The 24,436-nt window shown below is 43.7% G+C and overlaps 1 protein-coding gene across 1 annotated transcript in view; it reads right to left on the bottom strand.

The window, feature by feature from the left end:
* The window catches only part of LOC124804732 (hemocyte protein-glutamine gamma-glutamyltransferase-like), a 383,610-nt gene that overhangs the window by 255,758 nt on the left and 103,416 nt on the right, over positions 1-24,436 (bottom strand). The window contains exons 5-6 of the mRNA XM_047265026.1: positions 23,821-24,047; positions 3,479-3,653 (exon numbers count right to left, since the gene is read on the bottom strand). Of these exons, the coding sequence (XP_047120982.1) occupies positions 3,479-3,653; positions 23,821-24,047 (402 nt within the window). The remainder of the gene's footprint in view (positions 1-3,478; positions 3,654-23,820; positions 24,048-24,436) is intronic.

Consider the following 24,436-nt stretch of genomic DNA (forward strand, 5'->3'; position numbering starts at 1 on the left):
CGTAAATGAGTATACAGTCTCACCACCAGCAGCAATTTTTTTTTTTTTGGGAGCACAAGAGAAAGAAAACAAATAGGCTGCAGATAGAGAGCTATGTGTGAAAAGAATAAACATGTGTAAGGAGAAAAAAAAACTTAGAAGAGGAGGAGAAAAGAGAAGTGAAATAAAATAGGAATACTTTCCGCGCCATGCTCCACTTTGGCGCGCCATCAAAACAAAATGCATTCTATCATTGACCATTGAAGGGGAACGTGGGATCGTCCAGTCTTGGCTGGCACCGTTCGTTGAGATTCCAGCTTTGAGGTGGGTTGGTGAAAATGCTCTGTAAATAGTTCGCGAAAGTGGCCCGATAGTGTCGATGCCGGCGAAGGGTGTGGTGATGTAGTCCATCTGAGCCACCGAGGACACAGAGCACAGCGCGACTGGCACGCCTCCGGCGAAGCGCACATTCTCAACGTATTGTCCCGCACTACATTCGTAGTGCCCCCGCCCATTATCTCTCAGATCGATAGAGCGTCTGCCATATAAGCAGGGGATCCCGGGTTCGAGTCCCGGTCGGGGCACACATTTTCATCTGTCCCCCTTGACGTATGTCAACGCCTGTAAGCAGCTAAGGGTGTTCATTTCATTGGAAGATATTAATATTTTTCAATAAAAATACCAATAAAACTATGGTGTATGCTTTATTCATTGCAGCAAACCCCTTTTGTCTACTACATTCCAGTATGGAAGAAAAAAGGTCCTGAATTTGAGCAGTAGTTTCGTCCGTCAGCCTGTCGTTCCCCCATAAGTGGCTGTCGTTGGTTGCATGTTTTATACGGGGCAGTGTAGAGGAGCCGGCCAGTAACTGGGGATGGGGAAAAACGACCGGTTAAGACCTGTACCGGTAATTTAGTTCTGCATAACCGGTATTTTCCGCTATTTGTTTGGTCTCGGTTATAACTGGTATTTTTATTTTTTACTAAAAACCGGATAAAAAAAAACAGTATCAATTACCCATAGCAGTAGCTCTAAAATTTTTCGTTTTTAAACAAGTCCTTTTTAAAGAATGAGTAATTTTTGTCGTAAAATTTGCATTGCTTTGAAGTACTGCGCTATTGTACAAAATTATTCTAATAACAATACCGACAGAAGCGAGCAACAAACACATGGCATAAGAACTGTTACAGCATTTCTCAGACACTAATGTATCTGTTAGCACGTGGTGTGACCTGTTAGGTGGTACACGTGTACATGCAGCGTGAAAGACTTGCCGTGTGAGGTCTATGTGGTAGTTTGTCACTGCCATCGTCGGATGTCAGTTGTCTTACAGAATGGCACCATACCCAGTCTGGAAGTGTGTAACGAAGTGCGAGATCAGTGACGTAAAATGGTCCATTTTCTTTAAAAAATTAAAATGGGACGAGCCACTTATAGTTTACAATGAAAATAGAAAGCAGCTGTTCTGCTGCCTGTGTCTACATAGAATCACTTTACCTGCTTGTAGCCCTAAATACGGACAAATTAACTCTAGAAAAAGAATTTTTCAACTACAGTTTTCGCCTTTTAGGACTGTCTATTCGTAATGTCCCGATAGTGGTATGATCCCCGATTACGGCATGATTTTTCAGCAGAGCTTCAAAAAATTAGACTCAGTAAAAGAATATTGGTGATTTTGAATAGTAGTCAAACGCCTACCACATTTCGAGAAAAGCAATGAATGGTGGGCGTACTAAATTTTATTTGCATATTTCACTTAATATTTTGATGCTATGTATCTTGAAACTCAGAGAGTGAAAATGTTCCAACCTTTCTTCGATTTCTATGGTTACTACAGAAAGTAACAGGAATAAAAAACCGAAAATCGGTTATTTCAGAAACCGTTCATTCTGAGCAGTTTTGATAGCCAGGTTGAACTGGAGATTATTTATTTTATGTATTTATTGCCAAATTATAGACCTGTTACCTGCATTTTTAAAACAGGTCGTACATCTTATAATTTTGGTTTTTATTGCAGTTTTCTTTTCTTTGGTTTTATCAACAACATTTACAGAGGATAATACTTTTCAAAATAACAATAATTTCAGGCTGAAATATAAATAATTTTTTTAAAGAAGATAATAGGAAAGACGAGGACTTGTTAGTGCCATCACCGATTGTGACTGACGGTGAATACCTCGGAATGGTTTCTTCGAGCTGTTGACCGCCAGTCACACACACACACACACACACACACACACACACACACACACAAATGGTTATTGGTAGAGAAATAGTATTTCTGATCTATGTATGCAGATCCTATGTATTGCTGATCCTATGTATTAACTTCAGGTGCTCATCCGTGTACAACATTTGATGATTTCTTGGCTAGATCACCAGCACCTTATGCTTATTGACTATCACACCTCCTGTTCCCCCTTATTGTCACTATCGTCTCTGTCACTGTGGGCAGATTGTCACTTTGTGGACATTCTTGTTACGTTGCATAAACGCATGTCTACGTTTAATTGTGCACATTCTTCTTCATTTCTTATTGCCGTGTAAACGAGTATATCTATCTCTATTTCTATGTAGTCTATGTTTATTGTTCACGTATTGCACGCAGAAAAATAGTGTGTGTTCTGGGGAGCCTTATTTCCCACTTGTACCAGTACATGTAGGTGTCTGCTCAGATTCACGCTGTTTAAGTGCGTGGGATAAGGTCCATGTCTGTATAAGAAATGTACCATACCGGGGCTGGGATAGATATGTTTCATTCTCAACCGCTCCCTTATGTCACGGAGGTAGTCAGTCTACGTTTCTTGTCACTTACATCCCACTCACCATGCTATGTATGCAAACGCCAACTGTATCGGCACACCGGTTATTGTGTCTACCTTATCTAGTCTCCCCATTTTTAAGCAATACCTTGCAGCTGCTCTGTATTTGATCGTGATATCTATGGGCCCGCTGGAGTGGCCGTGCGGTTCTAGGCACCACAGTCTGGAACCGGGCGACAGCTACGGTCGCAGGTTCGAATCCTGCCTCGGGCATGGATGTGTGTGATGTCCTTAGGTTAGTTAGGTTTAATTATTTCTAAGTTCTAGGCGACTGATGACCTCAGAAGTTAAGTTGCATAGTGCTCAGAGCCATTTGATATCTATGGTACATATTCGGAGCATCACACACAGTTCATCCACTGAGGTGGTCCCCAAGGCTCCAGAGAGCCTAAGTAGAACACTTCTCTGCCCTCGTCTGACTGATGTTATTTTTGGTGACAAGGTTCAATCTGTGTGCCCAGGTGCTAGCTGCGAAGCTGAGTACTGATTCGAAGAGCGCACAGTGGTGTGTCGGTATGATGGTGGAGGTAGTCTGTACTGTTTTGATCTTAGCCTAACCAGTTTGTGTATTATTTTAAACTGGAGATGGAAGAAATCGATGGAACCGAAAACGTGTTGTTTCAGCGATAACCGTCAGTGACCAGCTGGCTGTGGTGCAAGGCGGCGATTAGACTCACCGGTGGCGGCGACGCCGGCGAACACCCAGCACTGGCCGTACTTGACCTCGACGCCGGTGTCCAGGTACTGCTGCATGATGGCCACCGAGCCGGTCCAGGCGGCGGGCGCCGTGCCGTCCTCGTAGTCGCCGTCCCAGCGGCCCTCCAGAATCCCGCGGTCGTCGTTGGAGTTCACCTGCCGGCACACACCGCCACCTCGCTCACCAGACACTGTGCGGCCTCGTATCAAAACAAGTCGAGTAAGCGGGCAAATAACGCCGAAGGGACTGCATTGACATCCAGTCAGCAAATTCACGTAATATCCCCAGTGCAGATCAATTCAAAATACCTAGGAAATTATCTAGATCTACATCTACATCCATACTCCGCAAGGCACCTGAAGGTGTGTGGCGAAGGGTACCTTGAGTACCTCTATCGGTTCTCCCTTCTCTTCCAGTCTCGTATTGTTCGTGGAAAGAAGGATTGTCGGTATGCTTCTGTGTGGGCTCTAATCTCTCTGATTTTATCCTCATGGTCTCTTCGCGAGATATACGTAGGAGGGAGCAATATACTGCTTGACTCTTCGGTGAAGGTATGTTCTCGAAACTTTAACAAAAGCCCGTACCGAGCTACCGAGCGTCTCTCCTGCACACTCTTCCACTGGAGTTTATCTTTCATCTCCGTAACGCTTTCGTGATTACTAAATGATCCTGTAACGAAGCGCGCTGCTCTCCGTTGGATCTTCTCTATCTCTTCCATCAACCCTATCTGGTACGGATCCCACACTGCTGAGCAGTATTCAAGCAGTGGGCGAACAAGCGTACTGTAACCTACTTCGTTTGTTTTCGGATTGCATTTCCTTAGCGTTCTTCCCATGAATCTCAGTCTGGCATCTGCTTTACCGACGATCAACTTTACATGATCATTCCATTTAAAACACTCCTAATGCGTACTCCCAGATAATTTATGGAATTAACCGCTTCCAGTTCCTGACATGCTAATTTGTAGCTAAATGATAAGGGATCTATCTTTCTATGTATTTGCAGCACATTGCGCTTGTCTACATTGAGATTCAATTGTCATTCCCTCCACCATGCGTCAATTCGCTGCAGATCCTCCTGTATTTCAGTACAATTTTCCATTGTAAGAACATCTCGATACACCACAGCATCATCTGCAAAAAGCCTCAGTGAACTTCCGATGTCATCCAGAAGGTCATTTATGTATATTGTGAATAGCAACGGTCCTACGACACTCCCCTGCGGCACACCTGAAATCAGTCTTACTTCGGAAGACTTCTCTCCATTGAGAATGACATGCTGCGTTCTGTTATTAAGTTGCCGGCACTAAATGGGGAAGCTATTGTAAGCTAGACAGTTTGTCTCTAATCTAGAAGTATGATAATTGGCCCTATGATCTCACATGAGTTAATTAGACAGCCTCCAAAACAATAAATTACGAATTCAGTGACTAGTAAATGAAAAAAGAGACACCTAATTCGGTTTATTACGGTAAAGTGGCTTACAAATTGTCTAACGATCAGTAGTAGTGCTCAAGTACAACCTTGCCACAATGTGTAGGATAACACTCTCGTAATCGCGTGTACAGGGTGAAGAAAAATTCACGCGCTCGGATTTCGCAGAGCGAATGCTCACATAATAGAGAGATAAAAATGCCTATCATAAAATTTCGAGCTGCACATATTTCCGACAGTGAATGTACGTTAAAGACATGCAACTTGGCAACACTGCAATCACATGTACGGTAACTAACTCTCTCAGCGTATCGGAGTAGTGCTGAGGAGTTGCTGCAATGGATGCCGTTTTCGGTCAGCATGCAGGACGTCAAGGGTTCTATTCTGTGTCGAGGTGAATTTGTTTTTATATGCTAAACGTAGTCTCCGTCGTACGCTATCTGGTGTCTTAATAATCATACAGTGATTACACTCTGTTTTCCACAAAACATTTGCACTCACGTACTACGAACACAGAAATGGAAGTACAGTCGTTTTCCCTGGTCAGGTTTAAAGAAGCCTTTTGTTCTCTGTTTCACACCATCCCTTACCCTAGATTCCAAACCTGTTTCCTGTGTACCCTCCCACTATAGTCCCATCGATTAGCACCAACTATTATTCTTGCCACGTTCAGGTCCGTTACATTTCGATAAGGCCTTACGTCACCAGTACAGCTAGGCTAGCAATGAGCTTTGTAAATAAATTCCAAACATGTACTATGTAAATGTCGGGTACATGCGGCTTAAGAAACTGTGTATACTACAGTGTTATAGGGCAGAATGAAAATGGCAAATAATATGAAACACGCCACCACCCAAAATCGAAGCGCTGACGTCGTCCAAAATGCTATCCACTGCACCCATTGTCGTGTTGTTAGTAGCAAAGACCAGCAGGACCAGAGAAGGGAATGCGTTGCATCTTTGGTCAGAGTTGCAACAACACTCCTCATTTCATCTAATGCAGTAAGGAATTCAATCACAGAACGCTGCCTTACGTAACTTAATAAAGGACAAAGGTATAGCAGGGATTAGTAACTGGCCTTCGTACGTATCTATCCAGTGTTTGCTCGATTATTAAAAATGGAGACAGAGATCATCTCTATGCTCCTGCCAACTGTAAATGTTTTGATTTCCTCTTTGTACTACATTGCTACAACTGTCTCATGGTGACTCTTACCGACTTAAGTGTGGTTATTAGAGGTCAATATATATTTTGCCATTAGATCTAACGTATACGGGGCAGTCAAATGAAAAGGGGATTACATGGAAAAAGTAATTGCCATAACCGTTAATAATTTTAGCTCAGTGTGAGATAAGACGGTCAATGACTTCATGGAACCATGATTGTATCCTGGCGCGCACCTCTTCATCCGAAGCAAATCGACGGTCACAAACGTCTTTCGTTAAGTGCTACAAAAATGTGGAAATCGCATGGGGAGAGGTAGCGTCTGTATGGAGGATTCCCAGCAGAGCTTCTGCAGCCTAATCGAAACAACAGGCACGCCAGCTCCGGAAAAGTCGTGACGATATTTTTCTTTGACTGCAAAGGCCCGCCGCTCATTGACTTGCTGGAACACGGCATCACAACAGCCGTACGTGCACAATTTGCAGAAACTGAAGCACGACATCAAGTCCCAGTGCCCTCTGCCTGTGCGAATTCCATACTTTTGGAGCCCTGACGAAAGACATTCGTTACCACTGATTTGCTCCGAGCTAAGAGCTGCACGACTGGGTACAACCATTGTTCCGCAGGCAAACGCAAATATTTTTCCACGAAGAAACTGACAGTCTTGTCTTACAATGGGATAAGGGTATTAAAAGTTATGGCGATTACTTTAGAAATAATGAACAGTTTACTTACTTGTTTACCATCTGTACCGTTCTCATTTGATTGTCCCTTATTTATATTCATTACGGGTCGCCTTGCAAGCTACATGTTTTAGATAACTTTTAGACAAGATATTTAGATTTTTTTTGCATAATGTCACCCATTATTTACGAAACTGTAATTAGGTCATTCGATTGTTGGATGATTGAAATACTATCCAGTAACGACAGTATGATTGGTGAACATACGTGTTAGCGAGATTGGGATTGTTCTACATTTTTCGCTTACATCTAGTGCGGGTCCGGTGGTCGATAGGAAAGTACAGTTATCGGTCCGGGCATGCAGCGCAAGGCACCAATGTGTTCCGTAAAGCTGCGAGCGAAATTGTGACTTTTGAAGGGGACCATGTTTCGGGTTCTGTTAATTACAGAGGTAAGAGGCCATGTGTCCCGGATAGTCCTTGGCCTAGGGGCCATTTGTATACCTATCGGAATAACGGGCATACTGTAGCTATCCTACACTGCAGGGTTAAAATTTGAACATCATACACATCCTCCAGGTCCGGAAAATCGAGCAGCTCCGCTGGTTCTCTTGCATTAGGTGTAGTGTACTGTGGACCGTAAGCGTATTACAAAAGCTCTATTTGTTCATGGGCGGTTCCTGACAAAACCCAGAAAAACCACGGTTTTTGGGTACCAAAAGTACAAGTTGTGGGGATGGCCACTTACATAATGTCTTTTCATGGCAAATGGTCGAAATTTTTACCATGTGTTCCTAATAATGTCCTCGTGACACCTTGAAATTTTTTTCGATATAATTACCCGTTATCCAGTGGTTCAAAGTCGACGTACTTCTGACGTAAAATATGCACGTAAGATACCGCCTGAGGCGTAAAGGTCATTTTAACTGACGTAGTAAACTCATGGAAATGGTTGCAGGGTTACTGCAAGGGGCTCTGAGATCACCAGCGTATGTTTTTAGTTAGTATTTTTTCACCAGTAAAACTTCATGGAGCGCTTGTCTTCGTATAATGGGCACTTCACGCCTGCAGGAATATGCCTGCAGCGGTATTACAGTGAAATAAATGGCCTAAAAAGTGACTTAACATGCCACAAAAACTTAAAATTAGTGTTGAAAATTATGTAAAACTGGAAATACTGAAATTCAGTGAAATATTTCTACTAACGTTTTCACTCTTTTAAGATGCACATCATAAGTCTGGCGTCTTCGATGAATTGCGACCGATGGGCGAAGTATTCGAAAAAATGTAAGGCAAACGATTTTTTTGTTAAGCTTATATTACGCGTAGTTATTTGTTGTTTATAGGTATCAAAGCATATAAACGTGTCGAATTATAGAAATAAATTATGAAAGTTTTACTGACACGCTGAATTTGTTTTATCTACGCAGCGCACCATTCTGTTGCAGGGGAAAGAAGGGATCCTGTGGAAAAATACTCCTGTCGGAGCACAAAAAAAGACGAATATGTTTCTCTTTAAAAGACTGACAGAAAAGTTGGGGAGCAGCTGCCTCTCTCCTCAATCTGCCTTCGTCACCAAATATTTTGATGTGCGAATATAGTCACGATTTTTTGTGCTGAAAGAAAGCAACAGAGAGACAGTGCAGGTGGAAGAGAGAGGAGGCAGAGCCAGAGGGCGAGAAGGTGAGAGGAGACAGTGGTGGTGAGAGAGAGAATGTCACAGTAAAAGAGAAAGAGAGGTGGATGAAGACAATAGCAATGAGAGCAAAGGAGAGAGGGAGCTTTGAAATTGGAAATTTGTGGTAAGTTCTAAAGGACCAAACTGCTGGTGTTATAGGTCCCTAAGCTTACTGACTAGTTAGTCTACCTTGAAACTAACTTCGCTAAGGACAACACACACCCATGCCTGTGGAGGACTCGAACCTCCGACGGGGCTAGCCGCGCGAACCGTGGTAAGACGTCCGAGACTGCGCGGCTATCCTACGCGGCAAGGACAACCGGTGGCAGAAAAGGGAAACTAAGATGGCACGAGATAGAAGCTTTGGGAGCAAAAGAAAGAGGAGACAGTGGGAATGAAAAATACAGATGAGTAAAAGAAAATGGCTCTGAGCACTATGGTACTTAACTTCTGAGGTCATCAGTCCCCTAAAACTTATAAGTACTTAAACCTAAATAACCTAAGGACATCACACACATCCCCGCCCGAAGCAGGATTCGAACCTGCGACCGTAGCGGTCGCGCGGTTCCAGACTGTAGCGCCTAGAACCGCTCGGCCACATCGGACGGTACAGATGAGTAGCGACCATACGTACCGTTGGGGGTGAAGGTGTGGAATCTTCTAGACAGGAGAACTCATATTTATAAGAAGGGGGGGGGGGGGGCATATTTTGGACCGAAATTTTAAACACGTGGGTGCAAGGGGAAAGTGTGTTGGACTCAAAGAATTTTTGAGCTGCCGACATGCCATAGAACAAGAAAAAAAAGAAGAGAGTGTAAGTGACACAGGAGACAGTGGCAGTGGTGTATCAATGAGAGAAAATGGATACAGTGGGAGAGAGACACACACAGAGAGCGACAGTGAGAGGGAGAAGATGCTGAATACCAAGGCCTAACTACAAACAGAGAGCTGGCACAAAGGATTTAGATTGTCTTGTGATAACAGAGCGCGAATATATTCGCAAGACAAAATATTTAGTGAGGGAGACGGTGTGAGGATAGAAGCTGCTGGTTTCCCACTTCTCTGTCAGAGTCTTTTAAAGAGGGAGATATTCGCCATTTTTCTGCTAAGACAGGAGCGTTTGTCTGCTGGTTTAAGTTTATATTCGAATTTTATACTGAGTGTTACCCAAAGAAATTCGCTTGCACTTTGAATTTATACTTCGGTTGGTACATGTAAAATTTATTCAGTAACAGTTGTAGAAGGTAGAGTAAATAACAACAGAGTCAAGTTGTAGAAGCAACTGCTACTTTTTTATATGTTTTTATGAAATAAAATTTTAACTAATATCCGAAGTACCAAAATTATTCTTACATCTGAATCCATACTTTTAAAGTCGTAGTGAAGTACGTTAGGAAACGTAATTTTTGTTGCAATGTTCTTCCTACTAGTCTTTATGTTTTTGTTCGTTACTGGAGAATTGTAATAGAAATTGCTTATATATTACCATAGTGCTCTACTTACCTTGACTCCTTCAATATACATTATTTTCCATTGAAAGACTTACCAACGGTGGTCAGAATTATTCTCCTAATTTTAACAATAAATCTTGTTCTGAAGTAATAATTTCAGTTTCCGTTCCTTCAATGGATTTAGGCTTGTGTGCACCATCGCAGTTGGAAGTAATTCTTTTTTGATCAGTAACACAGCATCGTTCGGTCATGCGTTTTCGTGTTTTGTGGTTAGACCGTTTGATAATGGGTGAGACATTTCTGAAATGGAAAACAGAAAATGGAGAAGGGAGACAAACGGTGGCCGCCGGGAGCAGGACGGATGAGAAGGCAGGGGGGAGGGGGGAAGCGAGCAAAGCCAGACAAACCCACGGCTCCCTCTAGTGAGCAACTTTTGGCGCTCATTATATTCGCGGCGCTGGACGACGAGGCGCAGATCACAGGGAAAGTGATATAAAGGGTTTCCCTTCCTTCTTTCAGTTGCCAAACATTACACTTTTTCGCACATGATTTACGCAGACATGTGCAAACAGTATATATCAGTGTTGGAAGACTTCTCTTTAGATCATCACTGAAATGAAAAGCGGAAAATAACATTTTGACAACAGTTCTGAGAAGTCCGAGCCTGAGTAACGGCAATTTTAAAACATCATAATGGAGACTCTACATTTTCCCCTGAACAGTTATAATGCTGGCAATGAAATTTCGTAACCACTGTTGGGTGCTATGTAATTTAATGTAATGTAGGCTACTGATGTTGAATTTACGTAAATCATGTGCAGCTATGTATACATAATAGTTTGCTTCAGAAATTCTGAAAGGCGCTTGTTGAGAGGATGACTTATTTACTCACTTCCATAACGGATATTTTCGTTCGTGTCTGTTCTGATAATTTTCGTGTCAAACTGACATCGTAAACAGAAAGATATTCAATTTCGCACAAAGAGCTTTAAATTCTGTAGTGCACGCTGGTAGTCGGTTTGGTCAAAGGTAATGTGACTCCAGCAGTGTACCAGGGGCATACCTGAACAAGGGATGCTCTATGCCCATCAGTAACCATGTGTCCGTCAGAATTTTTTAAGAAAGCCTAGAAAGGCAGAGGGCGGAAGTGAATAAAAGCCTTGGGTGACAATTGTACTGGGTTTACAGTGCCACGCGGATGACTTTTTCAGACAGCCTGCAGATTTTGATGATGCCGCCATTACTCTTGCGCAACAGGTTGTCATAAAAATCTTATTTCAATTACGACAGGTCAATGATTGGAGATCCTTTCTTTTTTCTTTGTGTAAGTACAAGTGAAATTACTGAGGCTGTGTAACAGCCATGCATTGCTTAAATAACTACCTAGTCAGTTGGCTGAATTTATATAATTTTTTGTCATTTCGGATGTGTTATTTTTTTGTTTGTTTTGTAATTCACAACTTTCTACGCCTACATCTATATTTATACTCCGCAAGCCACCCAACGGTGTGTGGCGGAGAGCACTTTACGTGCCGCTTTCATTACCTCTCTTTTCTGTTCCAGTCGCGTATGGTTGGCGGGAAGAACGACTGTCTGAAAGCCTCCGTGCGCGCTCGAATTTCTCTAATTTTACATTTGTGATCTCCTCGGGAGGTATAAGTAGGGGGAAGCAATATATTCGATACCTCATCCAGAAACGCCCCCTCTCGAAAACTGGACAGCAAGCTACACCGCGATGCAGAGCGCCTCTCTTGCACAGTCTGCCACTTGAGTTTGTTAAACATCGCCGTAACGCTATCACGCTTACCAAATAACCCTGTGACGAAACGCGCCGCTCTTCTTTGGATCTTCTCTATCTCCTGCGTCAACCCGACCTGGTACGGATCCCACACTGATCAGCAATACTCAAGTATAGGTCGAACGAGTGTTGAAAGCCACCTACTTTGTTGACGGACTGCATTTTCTAAGGAATCTCCCAATGAATCTCAACCTGGTACCCGCCTTACCGACAATTAACTTTATATGATCATAGCACTTCAAATCGTTCCGCACGCATACTCCCAGATATTTTACAGAAGTAACTGCTACCAGTGTTTGTTCCGCTATCATATAATCATACAATAAAGGATCCTTCTTTCTATGTATTCGCAATACATTACATATGTCTATGTTAAGGGTCAGTTGCCACTCCTTGCACCAAGTGCCTATCCGCTGCAGATCTTCGTGCATTTCGCTACAATTTTCTAATGCTGCAACTTCTCTGTATACTACAGTACCATCCGCGAAAAGCCGCATGGAATTTCCGACACTATCTACTAGGTCATTTATATATATTGTGAAAAGCAATGGTCCCATAACACTCCCCTGTGGCACACCAGAGGTTACTTTAACGTCTGTAGACGTCTCTCCATTGATAACAACATGCTGTGTTCTGTTTGCTAAAAACTCTTCAATCCAGCCACACAGCTGGTCTGATATTCCGTAGGCTCATACTTTGTTTATCAGGCGACAGTGCGGAACTGTATCGAACGCGTTCCGGGAGTCAAAGAAAATAGCATCTACCTGGGAGCCTGTATCTAATATTTTCTGGGTATCATGAACAAATAAAGCGAGTTGGGTCTCACACGATCGCTGTTTCCGGAATCCATGTTGATTCCTACAGAGTAGATTCTGGGTTTCTAAGCACCACGTTATCCTTTGTCCAATCTGGTTCTGTGTAACGAGGCATAGAGAAGTGTAATGTCGATGCAAAACGGTTATTCTTTCACAAACAGGAATTTCAAGTTGCTTTAAAGCCAGTCTATAGATAATTTTAAGTACTAATGGTGGAAAAAATGGGGCCTGTTCATCACCCACCTGAATTTTTGGGGAATTGCTGTATCTATATGTTACGATAATTATGAAGTTTATTATGAACACATGGTGATTATGCGATTGGAGATATGTCCCTATTAGTGTTTATGACTCGAGCGCAAATTTATTTTGGCATCCCTCCTGTATTCTATTTATGCTGTTTCTGTGGTACACACATTATCGGAGAATATAGAATCACTGCTGAAGGTGCTTCACTGGCTTATTTCGACTGTGGCAATTTCCTTGTCTCTGAATGTGTTTCTTTCCGGCGTGTCACACGTGGTCAGAAGAGAACTCGTGCATAGCATGCCCACTTGTTGAAAAGTACTTTACACTGCTGGTTGCTTTCACTCTACCGTTCCCCACGAAGGGGCTCTACTAGCACGGTCATAGGCATGTAGAAAATTGTCTCGCTTTCCACATGGTTGTGATCACATTTCACACGACTGTGGGTACAGAACAAATTGAGTAGAAATAGGGGAAGGGTTTCACGCAGTCAGAAACATTATTCTGTATTCGTTTTTGTTAAAGAATTGTGAAATTATAACCTTGCTGTCGGCGGTACGTTGAAAACTTCATCTTCCTTCGCTCCTCAGGTCTCAGATTAAATCTGAGTGAGAGTGGTGACTTTTGCGCGTTCCAGTCCGTGCAGCACGGTCCCAGGTCCCCCCCCCCCCCCCCCCCACCCTTCCTAGTGCCGTAGGGAACAAAGGGGTGCATTCTCCCTGCAACCAGTCCAGAAACCCGTTCACGGACTGAGCGTGGAAGACTATACAGTTGTATGGTGCTCCCATTTTACTTGATGATTACCTGTTTCTTCAGTAGGTAGGATTGTGTAATACGTTTTGCTTAGCTACTTGATGCACGGTTAACAGTACTAAAATTCCAGTTCCCCAACGTAAAATCTAACAACTTTCAATTCGTTGCCCACAATACAGTAAGATGAGAAAGTGAAGTCAACGTTTTCATAACGTTTAGAACATAAAATTAACATTTGAAACATATAAAAAGATAAACAGGATATTAAAAAAAGTGTCGAGTACTTTGATAGGTGGTATTGCTCATAGGAACAAGAAAAATAATTCCAATAAACGTGGCTCTGGAAATGCAAAGTTCATTAGACGTTCGTACGGAAACGCATACTTTGTGCTATAAACACGTGTTTGCAGGTGTTCAACGTGGCGTCCGTCCATGATACTGCACGTCTCTGCCCTCTGGCGCAATGTTGTTGTACCTGGTGGCACACATTGAAGACGCAACCCTGTAGTGTCCGCACATCGTTGATTGGCGCGGCGCAGACAAAGTCCTTCAAGTGTCCCCATAACCAAAAGTCTAGGGGATTGAGTCCTGGGGAACGAGCAGGCCACATTTTGCACTTTCCCCTCCCCACCCCCTTCCCCCCTCCCGACCCTTCCAGCGATTGAAAAGTCTGCATTAGATGTTCGCGCACATTGTGACGAAAGTTTGCATACATGAACCAGATTTGTATTCGCTGCTGCAATAGCACAGCCTCCAGCAAGGTAGGCAAAACATCAGTGAGAAAGTCCAGTTAACCTTTGTGATAGCACGTATGGCCCTATTAATCTATCGCCAAGTACGCCTGCATATGCGTTGATTGAGAATCGGTGTTGACGCCCTCCTTCCTGGATTGCTTGGGGATTTACATCTGGCCACAAAGGATGGTTATGGAAATTCACAACACCATCTCTTGCGAACCCTGCCTCATCGATAAATAAAATCTTGGACGTGGACAGTGGATCTGCGGAATACTTCTGCAACGGCCATTGACAGAACCTCTATGCCGGCCGGGATGGCAGAGCGGTTCTAGGCGCTACAGTCTGGAACCGCGTGACCGCTACGGTCGCAGGTTCGAATTCTGCCTTGGGCATCGATGTGTGTGACGTCCTGAGGTTAGTTAGGTCTAAGTAGTTCTACGTTATAGGGGACTGATGACCTTAGAAGTTAAGTCCCGTAGTGCTCAGAGCCATTTGAACCATTTGAAGAACCTCTATCTGCCGTGACGATCCTGAGGCCTTAGGGCCTGAGCGAGCTGTAGATGATATGGATACAGCAGTTTGTCATCAAGTACCCCAGATAAGAGTGAGACACTCCTTCTGCTGCTGCTAATAATCGCACACTGGTCGCAGAGGTTTCTTCCACCGAATGTAGCACACGCTCCCCCACGTCGGACGTGCGGACTGTGCTAGGTCTTCCACTGTCAGTCTTTCGAGGTGCAGTGGTACCTGTGTCCCTCAGACGCTGGAAAAGTCTGCCGAACAGCTTATCAGAGGACACTCTGCGCTGTGGATACTTTTCAGCATAGAGGACACGGGTTCGTAAGCTGCTTTCATTTGCCAAACCACAGCAGAATATCATATCCACCATTTCACTTGTCGAGTAGTAGGCGACCATTGCTAACACGTGGTGGAAGAGAGAAAATGTGCTTCACCATCTGTACGTACAAACAGCGTAAAAGCTGTAAACATATAAGTGAATCCGCATTTGGAAGAAGATGAAACACCATGATACGTACCCAGGGTTGACAGTACTGTACAATAGGGCACACAACACGACTGGAACCACACAACTGACTGCAGACCAACTAATGGTACAGGATGACAATTATTGAACTGTATGAAGTAAAATCGTCATAACGTCTGAACGGTTTGCGTCTGGACGTTCAAACTGTACGGTTGGCCGCGGGGGATGATGGGAATTAGTATGGTCTGGCTCGCTTTTACTCGCATGGGTTCGTCAATAAGCAAAATTGGCGCAATTGAGGGACTGAGAACTCACATTTCGCGATCGAGAAGTCTCTTCACTTTCAACGGGTGATGTGCGGTGTGAAATGTCCAGTCACGGAATAATGGCTGCGATATTCCTTGATGGAACGGTGAGTAGTGAAAGGTATGTGACACTTTTGGAAAGTGACCCTGATTTCGGCAAGATTGAAGCGATTTCACAGCTCTACAGTAACTTTATTATTTCAGATATTTTCACAAGGCTTTGCACACACATACAAAAACTCAAAAAGTTTTTTTAGGCATTCACAAATGTTCGATATGTGCCCCTTTAGTGATTCGGCAGACATCAAGCCGATAATCAAGTTCCTCCCACACTCGGCGCAGCATATCCCCATCAATGAGTTCGAAAGCATCGTTGATGCGAGCTCGCAGTTCTGGCACGTTTCTTGGTAGAGGAGGTTTAAACACTGAATCTTTCACATAATCCCACAGAAAGAAATCGCATGGGGTTAAGTCGGGAGAGCGTGGAGGCCATGACATGAATTGCTGATCGTGATCTCCACCACGACCGATCCATCGGTTTTCCAATCTCCCGTTTAAGAAATGCCGAACATCGTGATGGAAGTGCGGCGGAGCACCATCCTGTTGAAAGATGAAGTCGGCGCTGTCGGTCTCCAGTTGTGGCATGAGCCAATTTTCCAGCATGTCCAGATACACGTGGGCTGTAACGTTTTTTTCGCAGAAGAAAAAGGGGCCGTAAACTTTAAACCGTGAGACTGCACAAAACACGTTAACTTTTTGTGAATTGCGAATTTGCTGCACGAATGCGTGAGGATTCTCTACCGCCCAGATTCGCACATTGTGTCTGTTCACTTCACCATTAAGAAAAAATGTTGCTTCATCACTGAAAACAGGTTTCGCACTGAACGCATCCTCTTCCATGAGCTGTTGCAACCGCGCCGAAAATTCAGAGCGTTTGACTTTGTCATCGGGTGTCAGGGCCTGTAGCAATTGTAAACGGTAAGGCTTCTGCTTTAGCCTTTTCCGTAAGATTTTCCAAACCGTCGGCTGTGGTACGTTTAGCTCCCTGCTTGCTTTATTCGTCGACTTCCGCGGGCTACGCGTGAAACTTGCCCGCACGCGTTCAACCATTTCTTCGCTCACTGCAGGCCGACCCGTTGATTTCCTCTTATAGAGGCATCCAGAAGCTTTAAACTGCGCGTACCATCGCCGAATGGAGTTAGCAGTTGGTGGATCTTTGTTGAACTTGGTCCTGAAGTGTCGTTGCACTGTTATGACTGACTGATGTGAGTGCATTTCAAGCACGACATACGCTTTCTCGGCTCCTGTCGCCATTTTGTCTCACTGCGCTCTCGAGCGCTCTGGCGGCAGAAACCTGAAGTGCGGCTTCAGCCTAACAAAACTTTATGAGTTTTTCTACGTATCTGTAGTGTGTCGTGACCATATGTCAATGAATGAGCTACAGTGAATTTATGAAATCGCTTCAATCATTTGTAATAGCCCTGTATATCCTTCAAGACGGAGCTCAACTCCATTGAAGCAGGAGAGTCTTTGATGCCCTGGAGGAGTACTCTGGGGGCAGCATTCTGGCCCTGGGGTACCCAGAGGCCGCGTGTGCCTCGATTGGCCGACATATTCTCCGGATATGAACACATGCTACTCCTTTTTGTGGGGCTATATTAAAGATAAGGTGTTCAGCAATAACCCCAAATACATTGCTGAGCTGAAAACAGCCAATCAGATCATCGACACCATCGATTTTTCACCACTTCACGGGGCATGCAGAATTTCGCTATTCGTTTGCGCCACGTCATCGCCAAAGATGGCAGGCATATCGAACATGTCATAACCTAAATCCGAATATCTGTAGTGACGTTTAAATGTTGACGAAAGTGTGTGCACTACGTAGTTTGCAACTAATTTACGTTTTTTTCATATAGATCAATAACTGTCACCCTGTAGGTAGAATACTGTGAGTAAGACGTCATAATACCCCGCCGATACATTTGATGGAGTGCCAATGCAGCGTCTGTGCTAATATTTGCAGCCAAGCATCTCGCAGCCCTTCTTATAAACAAGTGTTTATCTCGAAAAGTATGCGTTTCCGGACCTATGTTTATTGGACATATTTTTCTTGTTTCGATGCGTACAACTACCTCTCAAAGTATTCGACACATTTTTTGAACACCCTGTATGTGGGTGTACTTGTGTATATCTTGCAGCATAGCTCTGAACTATATGTAGAAATTTCAAAACAACTTAGTATACGTATTAGTAATCTGAGGCATTGACTGTAATGATGAGACAAAACGAGTAATCCTATCTGTGGTGTAAACGCAGGTATAAAGCAGCAACTTTTGCAGATATTTCAGCCAAACTTCGCAGTTATATAGCTTACTATGTGGAAAAAAGTACGTTTAGTGAGAGTTCTAGAACCCTTGGTGCTGATATGCATGTGTGATCAGGGTGACACAGAAAAAAATTGAAAATGAACTATATTTATGACAAATCCACAGTTTTCGGTGTTGCTAGGTTAACTTATAAGAGACCTGATGCCATTTACGCCGTAGAGGTACAGTTGATTGTAGGAGAGGGTCACATAACTCGGTAAGGTCTGGAGAAATTTGTTCCAAATTTGGTACAAAATACCGTCGGACTAAGACACACATACCGAAAGGAGGGATGAGATATGGATGGGGCAAGAGAAGGGAAACTAAAATGTTGTAGTTGATCACATGATCTGTTAAATAATCATGGCAACGACCCTATAAAATCTATTACTTTACAATTTGGGTACTGCTTTTAAAAAAAGAAGTGAAGCTCTTATTAACCTGAAGGCGAAAAAAGTGATGGGGGACGTATAAATTCTAAGACGGGCGTGCTATACTTTTAGAAACGTAAATAAAATTAACTTTATTTTTATACTATGAAAGACTTGTAACCTTTTCCAGTATGGTAAGATTTCTGAATAAATAATCCAGCAGACAATGCCAGGTAATCAGATAGTGACATCTACAAGTTATGTAAGCGTTTTGCCTGAAGGCGCAGTGCTGGGGATGGAGACGGAACCACCTACTGAGCGTTCCAATCTGGCGCGAAGTTGAACTATATGTGTCTTGACGAAAGAGTAATCTCTTGCACAGCTCGCTGAATTTCACCTCAAAAATGTACTACAGGGGGCCAGGAGGCTGGACACTACTTCGGAAGCCTGATCCAGCGCATCAGATACTTGTCGTCGGTGCTCTAGCGTTGGAGCTGGATACTCCAAGGAACATACACAAGCACTCCGACCTGGTTTCAGACTATACCAGGATATACATACATGCCTGAGTCTCATATCAGATTAGCAACCGTTATTTCGAAGCCTAATGGAAAGTTTCCGGACTGCCTTTGTGTCTTTGTGGTGTACGTGTATGGTAAGTGGACTGATGATACGTTTGCGAATAATCATCATGACTGCTTGGGAGTTCCTTGTGTTACTTGCGACCATAGTGAAACTTGTCTAATGGTGATCGAAGCTCAATTGTTGATTATGAATCCAGCGTCGGAGGTTATACTGGCTGTAAAGGAACGAGAAACATACAAAGGAGGTATCTAGTCTTAATGTCGGCTGTTGTGATTGCTCTGACAAAGATGAGGATAACGGTTGTTTATGAGCCGAAAAGTATCACCCCAAGATAGGCTTGCGATTCCTGGGCAGTCACCCTCTATAAAACTACATCCAGCAAGTGGTCGCCGACAGGGATCGTGCCTAGGCAGTGGGGGGGAGCAGCGCTAGCATTGGAAAGGGCTCTCCAAACGTTGCTCGTTCGACTAAAAATGGCCCGGCAGATCAAGTCACAACATTTAGCTGGTGTGTCACCCTTTTAGCAATCAAAATTTTGCTTTCGAAGAAGCAGATAGGTAAAGAAGCAGATAGATAAAGAGATTCTGCCTCTCTTCTAGTCACCTGGCATTTTTACTCAACTGTCGAAGTATCCATCACTAATGAACACATTTGTGTAACATTTCCGGGAATCAAACTTGAAGGTGAATGTTGCAATTATGTGGAGAAACATTTCTTCATGGGGACTGGCAGCCGATGGAAGCAGTACAGGTTTTTCTGTGATAATTACAGAAGTTTTGGTCAACACTCTGTGAGATATTATGATGAGTTACTGTTGCTTTTGGTGAGGGTATTTACCATCTAGTGAATAGTTCTTGGCCCAACAAATTGTAATACTAGAACGAGGAAGAACAAAGTGTGCGGCTAGTGTCGGAGCATGGATTGTAGTTAGGGCAAGTTATATATGTGTTGTCGTGTTTCTACTCTATGATTATTAGAGGAGGAGAAGGATAAAAAGCGGTGTTGGCACTTAGCCAATTCCTCTCTAATAGCTACAAGAGGAGCACTGGGCATAACGTCCCCGTTAGACAGACGGACCACTACCGACAGTCAATGGTCCCACCTTACGGGGCACTTCGGGGATGTTTGGAATTGAATACAAAATGCTATCAGAAAGCTCGGTGTTTAGGAAGTTTGAGACATCGCCTGTCTTCCCCTGGGCGACCGAATACTGGGGAATTTGTTCCACCAGCAGGGTTGTAACCGGCAACCTGCGATTCGAAAGTCACAGAAAAAGTGTGAGCTATCGCCCTCGCCAACAGCTGCCGGTTATTTATTCACACAATTTATACTACTAATGGTGAGATATTGTGGTTCATGACCATTGCTTTCATTGAGTCGGCTTGCTGCCTTGTGCATTATCCCTGACCAAGCAAGTTGTCATTCCATTGGCGGCCAGGGTGGCCGAGCGGTTCTAGGCGCTACAGTCTGGAACCGCGTGACCGCTACGGTCGCAGGTTCGAATCCTGCCTCGGGTATGGATGCGTATGATGTCCTTAGGTTAGTTAGGTTTAAGTAGTTCTAAGTTCTAGGGGACTGATGACCTCAGAAGTTAAGTCCCATAGTACTCAGAGCCTTTTGTCATTCCATTAGAAGTAGATTGAGGAAAGAATGAAAGGTACGACGAGGCTTGCAATAGAGAGTGGCAAAGTGTAATTAGTTGAGAGTGTGTACGTTGAATGGGATCTAAGGTAATAAGTTAACCACTCAATAATTCATGAGGGTGTTTATGATCCGTCGTTGCAAATACAAAAATGCGTGATTTTTTCTTTTCGCTTTATTGAGGTAAAGCATCATCAGTGGTCGGTAATTAAGTTTGTTTACATTTTGATTTGGTTACGGTGATTTTTTAAATCACAAACCAACTTATTCTTAACGAATTGTTTTTCTATCTGAAAGCAAATCAAACTGTAAATAAATTTAATTAAAGACCACTGATGATCCTTTACCTCAATAAACCGAAACGCGTCTGGTGAAAAAAATCACGCATTTATGTTGCTGCAACAAAGGAGCAAAAATACCTTCGTGAATTATAAAGCAACTAAGAACACACGGCCACACAAATAAATAATTTAACCACTCAGTATTTTGTAAACTCAGGGCTCTTGATTCCAGGCTGGGAAACTGCTGTTTTGCTAGCTCCTGGCAGATGTTTTTTGAGAGATTCGATTGTGTGACGAGGTTTACGTAGTTGTGAAGGCAGCAGTGGGTGTTGCTTTCGTCTCTGGAGTATTAAGTCGAATTCTGTCTGCTGAGCTACGCGTTTGACGGAAGCGGTACGTACAAGCATCAGCAATAACCCTTACCCACGAGAATTACCACGGCACTGCTCATTTATTTATTTCAGCGGTGTGCCTTTACAGTCCTTGAAAGTATAACACCCGCTTTACACGCGCAAAACTGAATAATTGGATCAATGTCACTACTCTTGTCGAAAACATTGCGGACAATTACCTTAACAAAAACTACAAATACACAATAGACGTACAAGTCTTACGCTCAGAGGAAAAGGGGGCAAACTCAGACAGTTAGAAATTTTAGGAACTATAAAAACAGATGTATACGTCCTCACACCTATTATTACGAGCAAACCCAATTCAATTATTCACCTTTGTTAGATGATATCACAACACCGAGGTAGAAGTAAAACTTTGGACCTCAATCCATCAGATGATAGAAAACATTTGGCTGATGCGTAACTTTATTCCTAGGTATGTTTAATCATGCTAGTGTAATTGCTGAATTGTATTAGTCCATATGTGATTTGTCAAAAATGGTCACTGAAACATTTTTACATTATGCCAAGGATTGATACGTTAAGATGTTCATATGACTACCTTTGCCTTATTCTCATGTTTATCTTTGCATTATCATCTTTAAAGTCAGTAAAGGGCTTGTTAGCGGAAAATTAGATGGTGCAGTAATCATAATGAAATTTGTGAAACAAGACAAGAAATAGTGTTTGTTTGGCTAAAAACAAAACTGTGTGGATGTATAGGGTGTTAATTGGCACCTTGTCGGAGGGTAATACCAAATGGCAAACTGCTATAAACAGAGAGAATGGGGTATCAATTACCATCCAGTGGCAACCTTAGCGTTTCTCCTGTTCCTTTCGGTGCTTTTTTTTTTTTCAACATTTTCTGTGCGGCACAGTGGGCGCCACTACAGTGCAACGAGACACCGATCGGGAGGTAGTGACGGATGTTGCTTGTGCAGCACAAAGCACATATCGGATAGTTGTTTTTTTACAGGTTGCAAACACCACACGTAAAAACATAATTAACCTCACACCACCCTCAAATTGTGATTAGCTTTGCTTGGAAGCCATCGCTGTACCGTAGGTCTCTAGAAGAGCGTAGCGTTCCAAAGGATTGGAAAAGGGCACAGATCATCCACGTTCTCAAGAAGGGACGTCGAACAGATGTGCAGAACTATAGACCTATGTCTCTAACGTCTATCAGTTGTAGAATTTTGGAACACGTATTATGTTCGAGTATAATGACTTTTCTGGAGACTAGAAATCTACTCTGTAGGAATCAGCATGGGTTTCGAACAAGACGATCGTGTGAAACCCAGCTCGCGCTATTCGTCCACGAGACTCAGAGGGCCACAGACACGGGTTCCCAGGTAGATGCCGTGTTTCTTGACTTACGCAAGGCGTTTGATACAGTTCCCCACAGTGGTTTAATGAATAAAGTAAGAGCATATGGACTATCAGACCAATTGTGTGATTGGATTGAAGAGTTCCTAGATAAGAGAACGCAGCATGTCATTCTCAATGGAGAGAAGTATTCCGAAGTAAGAGCGATTGCAGGTGTGGCGCAGGGGAGTGTCGTGGGACCGTTGCTATTCACAATATACATAAATGACCTTGTGGATGACATCGGAAGTTCACTGAGGCTTTTTGCGGATGATGCTGTGGTATATCGAGAGGTTGTAACAATGGAAAATTGTACTGAAATGCAGGAGGATCTGCAACGAATTGACGCATGGTGCAGGGAATGGCAATTGAATCCCAATGTAGACAAGTGTAATGTGCTGCGAATACATAGAAAGAGAGATCCCTTATCATTTAGCTACAATATAGCAGATCAGCAACTGGAAGCAGTTAATTCCATAAATTATCTGGGAGTACGCATTAGGAGTGATTTAAAATGGAATGATCATATAAAGTAGATCGTCGGTAAAGCAGATGCCAGACTGAGATTCATTGGAAGAATCCTAAGGAAATGCTGTCCGAAAACAAAGGAAGTAGGTTACAGTACGCTTGTTCGCCCACTGCTTGAATGCTGCTCAGCAGTGTGGGATCTGTACCAGACAGGGTTGATAGAAGACATAGAGAAGATCCAACGGAGAGCAGCGCGCTTCGTTACAGGATCATTTTGTAATCACGAAAGCGTTTCGGAGATGATAGATAAACTCCAGTGGAAGAGTCTGCAGGAGAGACGCTCAGTAGCTCGGTAAGGGCTTTTGTTGAAGTTTCGAGAACATACCTTCACCGAAGAGTCAAGCAGTATATTGCTCCCTCCTACGTATATCTCGCGAAGAGACCATGAGGATAAGATCAGAGAGATTAGAGCCCACACAGAGGCATACCGACAATCCTTCTTTCCACGAACAATACGAGACTGGAATAGAAGGGAGAACTGATAGAGGTACTCAGGGTACCCTCCGCCACACACCGTCAGGTGGCTTGCGGAGTATGGATGTAGATGTAGATGTAGATGTAGATGTGTAATTTGGATTGATATTTTGGTGTAGGAAGGTACAAGGAGCTGCACGAGCGCGCTCACACCCTTCCCCCGGCCCCAGATGCCTCGCGTCAGACGAGCAGCTGTGGGGGACCAGCTCCGCAGCTCCACTACTGTGTGGCGCGACGCTTGCAGCCAGCAGCCGCGGCTCGCGACTCACCATCTTGGAGATGGCCCTGGCCACGCGCACGGGGTCCCCGCGCTGCGAGTCCTTGAGCGGCGACCATCGCAGCGCCTGCAGCGCCGACGGCAGCACGCAACTGTCGAACTGGCCGAAGACCCACTCGCGGCCGCGCGAAGAGCCCCACGGCCCGATCCAGATCTTGCCCACGTCGTTCAACACGTACTCGTCCAGGTAGCGCTCGTTCTCCATGTACACCTGGTCCTCTGCAACACCAGCGGATCTGCCGTCACATCACCAGCTGTGCCGAGCGCACTTTGCAGCCGCAGAGACATTACCGTAAATCAGGTCACTTCACACTCCCATCACAAAGTTTACGTTTTCTGGAGCTGGCGTTTTTACGAAGAACTGTCTTGAACCACACTAACAAAAATAATGCAAGAGCTTGATCTAAATAGGTTAAATATTGCTGGAAGGAGATAAAATTTAGAACGAGGAAATGGGGAAAGGAGTCCCACAAGGTTCAATACTGGGGCCAGTGCTTTTCTCTTTATTATGTGAGAGGCCTTCACTTCAAAACATACAAAGAATAGTCAATAATTTATTCAGACGCCAGACACTATACACAAGGGTTGAACAGAAAGTCGTGCACTGC

The sequence above is a fragment of the Schistocerca piceifrons genome, chromosome 7 (genome assembly GCF_021461385.2).
Source record: "Schistocerca piceifrons isolate TAMUIC-IGC-003096 chromosome 7, iqSchPice1.1, whole genome shotgun sequence".
Classification (NCBI taxonomy): domain Eukaryota; kingdom Metazoa; phylum Arthropoda; class Insecta; order Orthoptera; family Acrididae; genus Schistocerca; species Schistocerca piceifrons.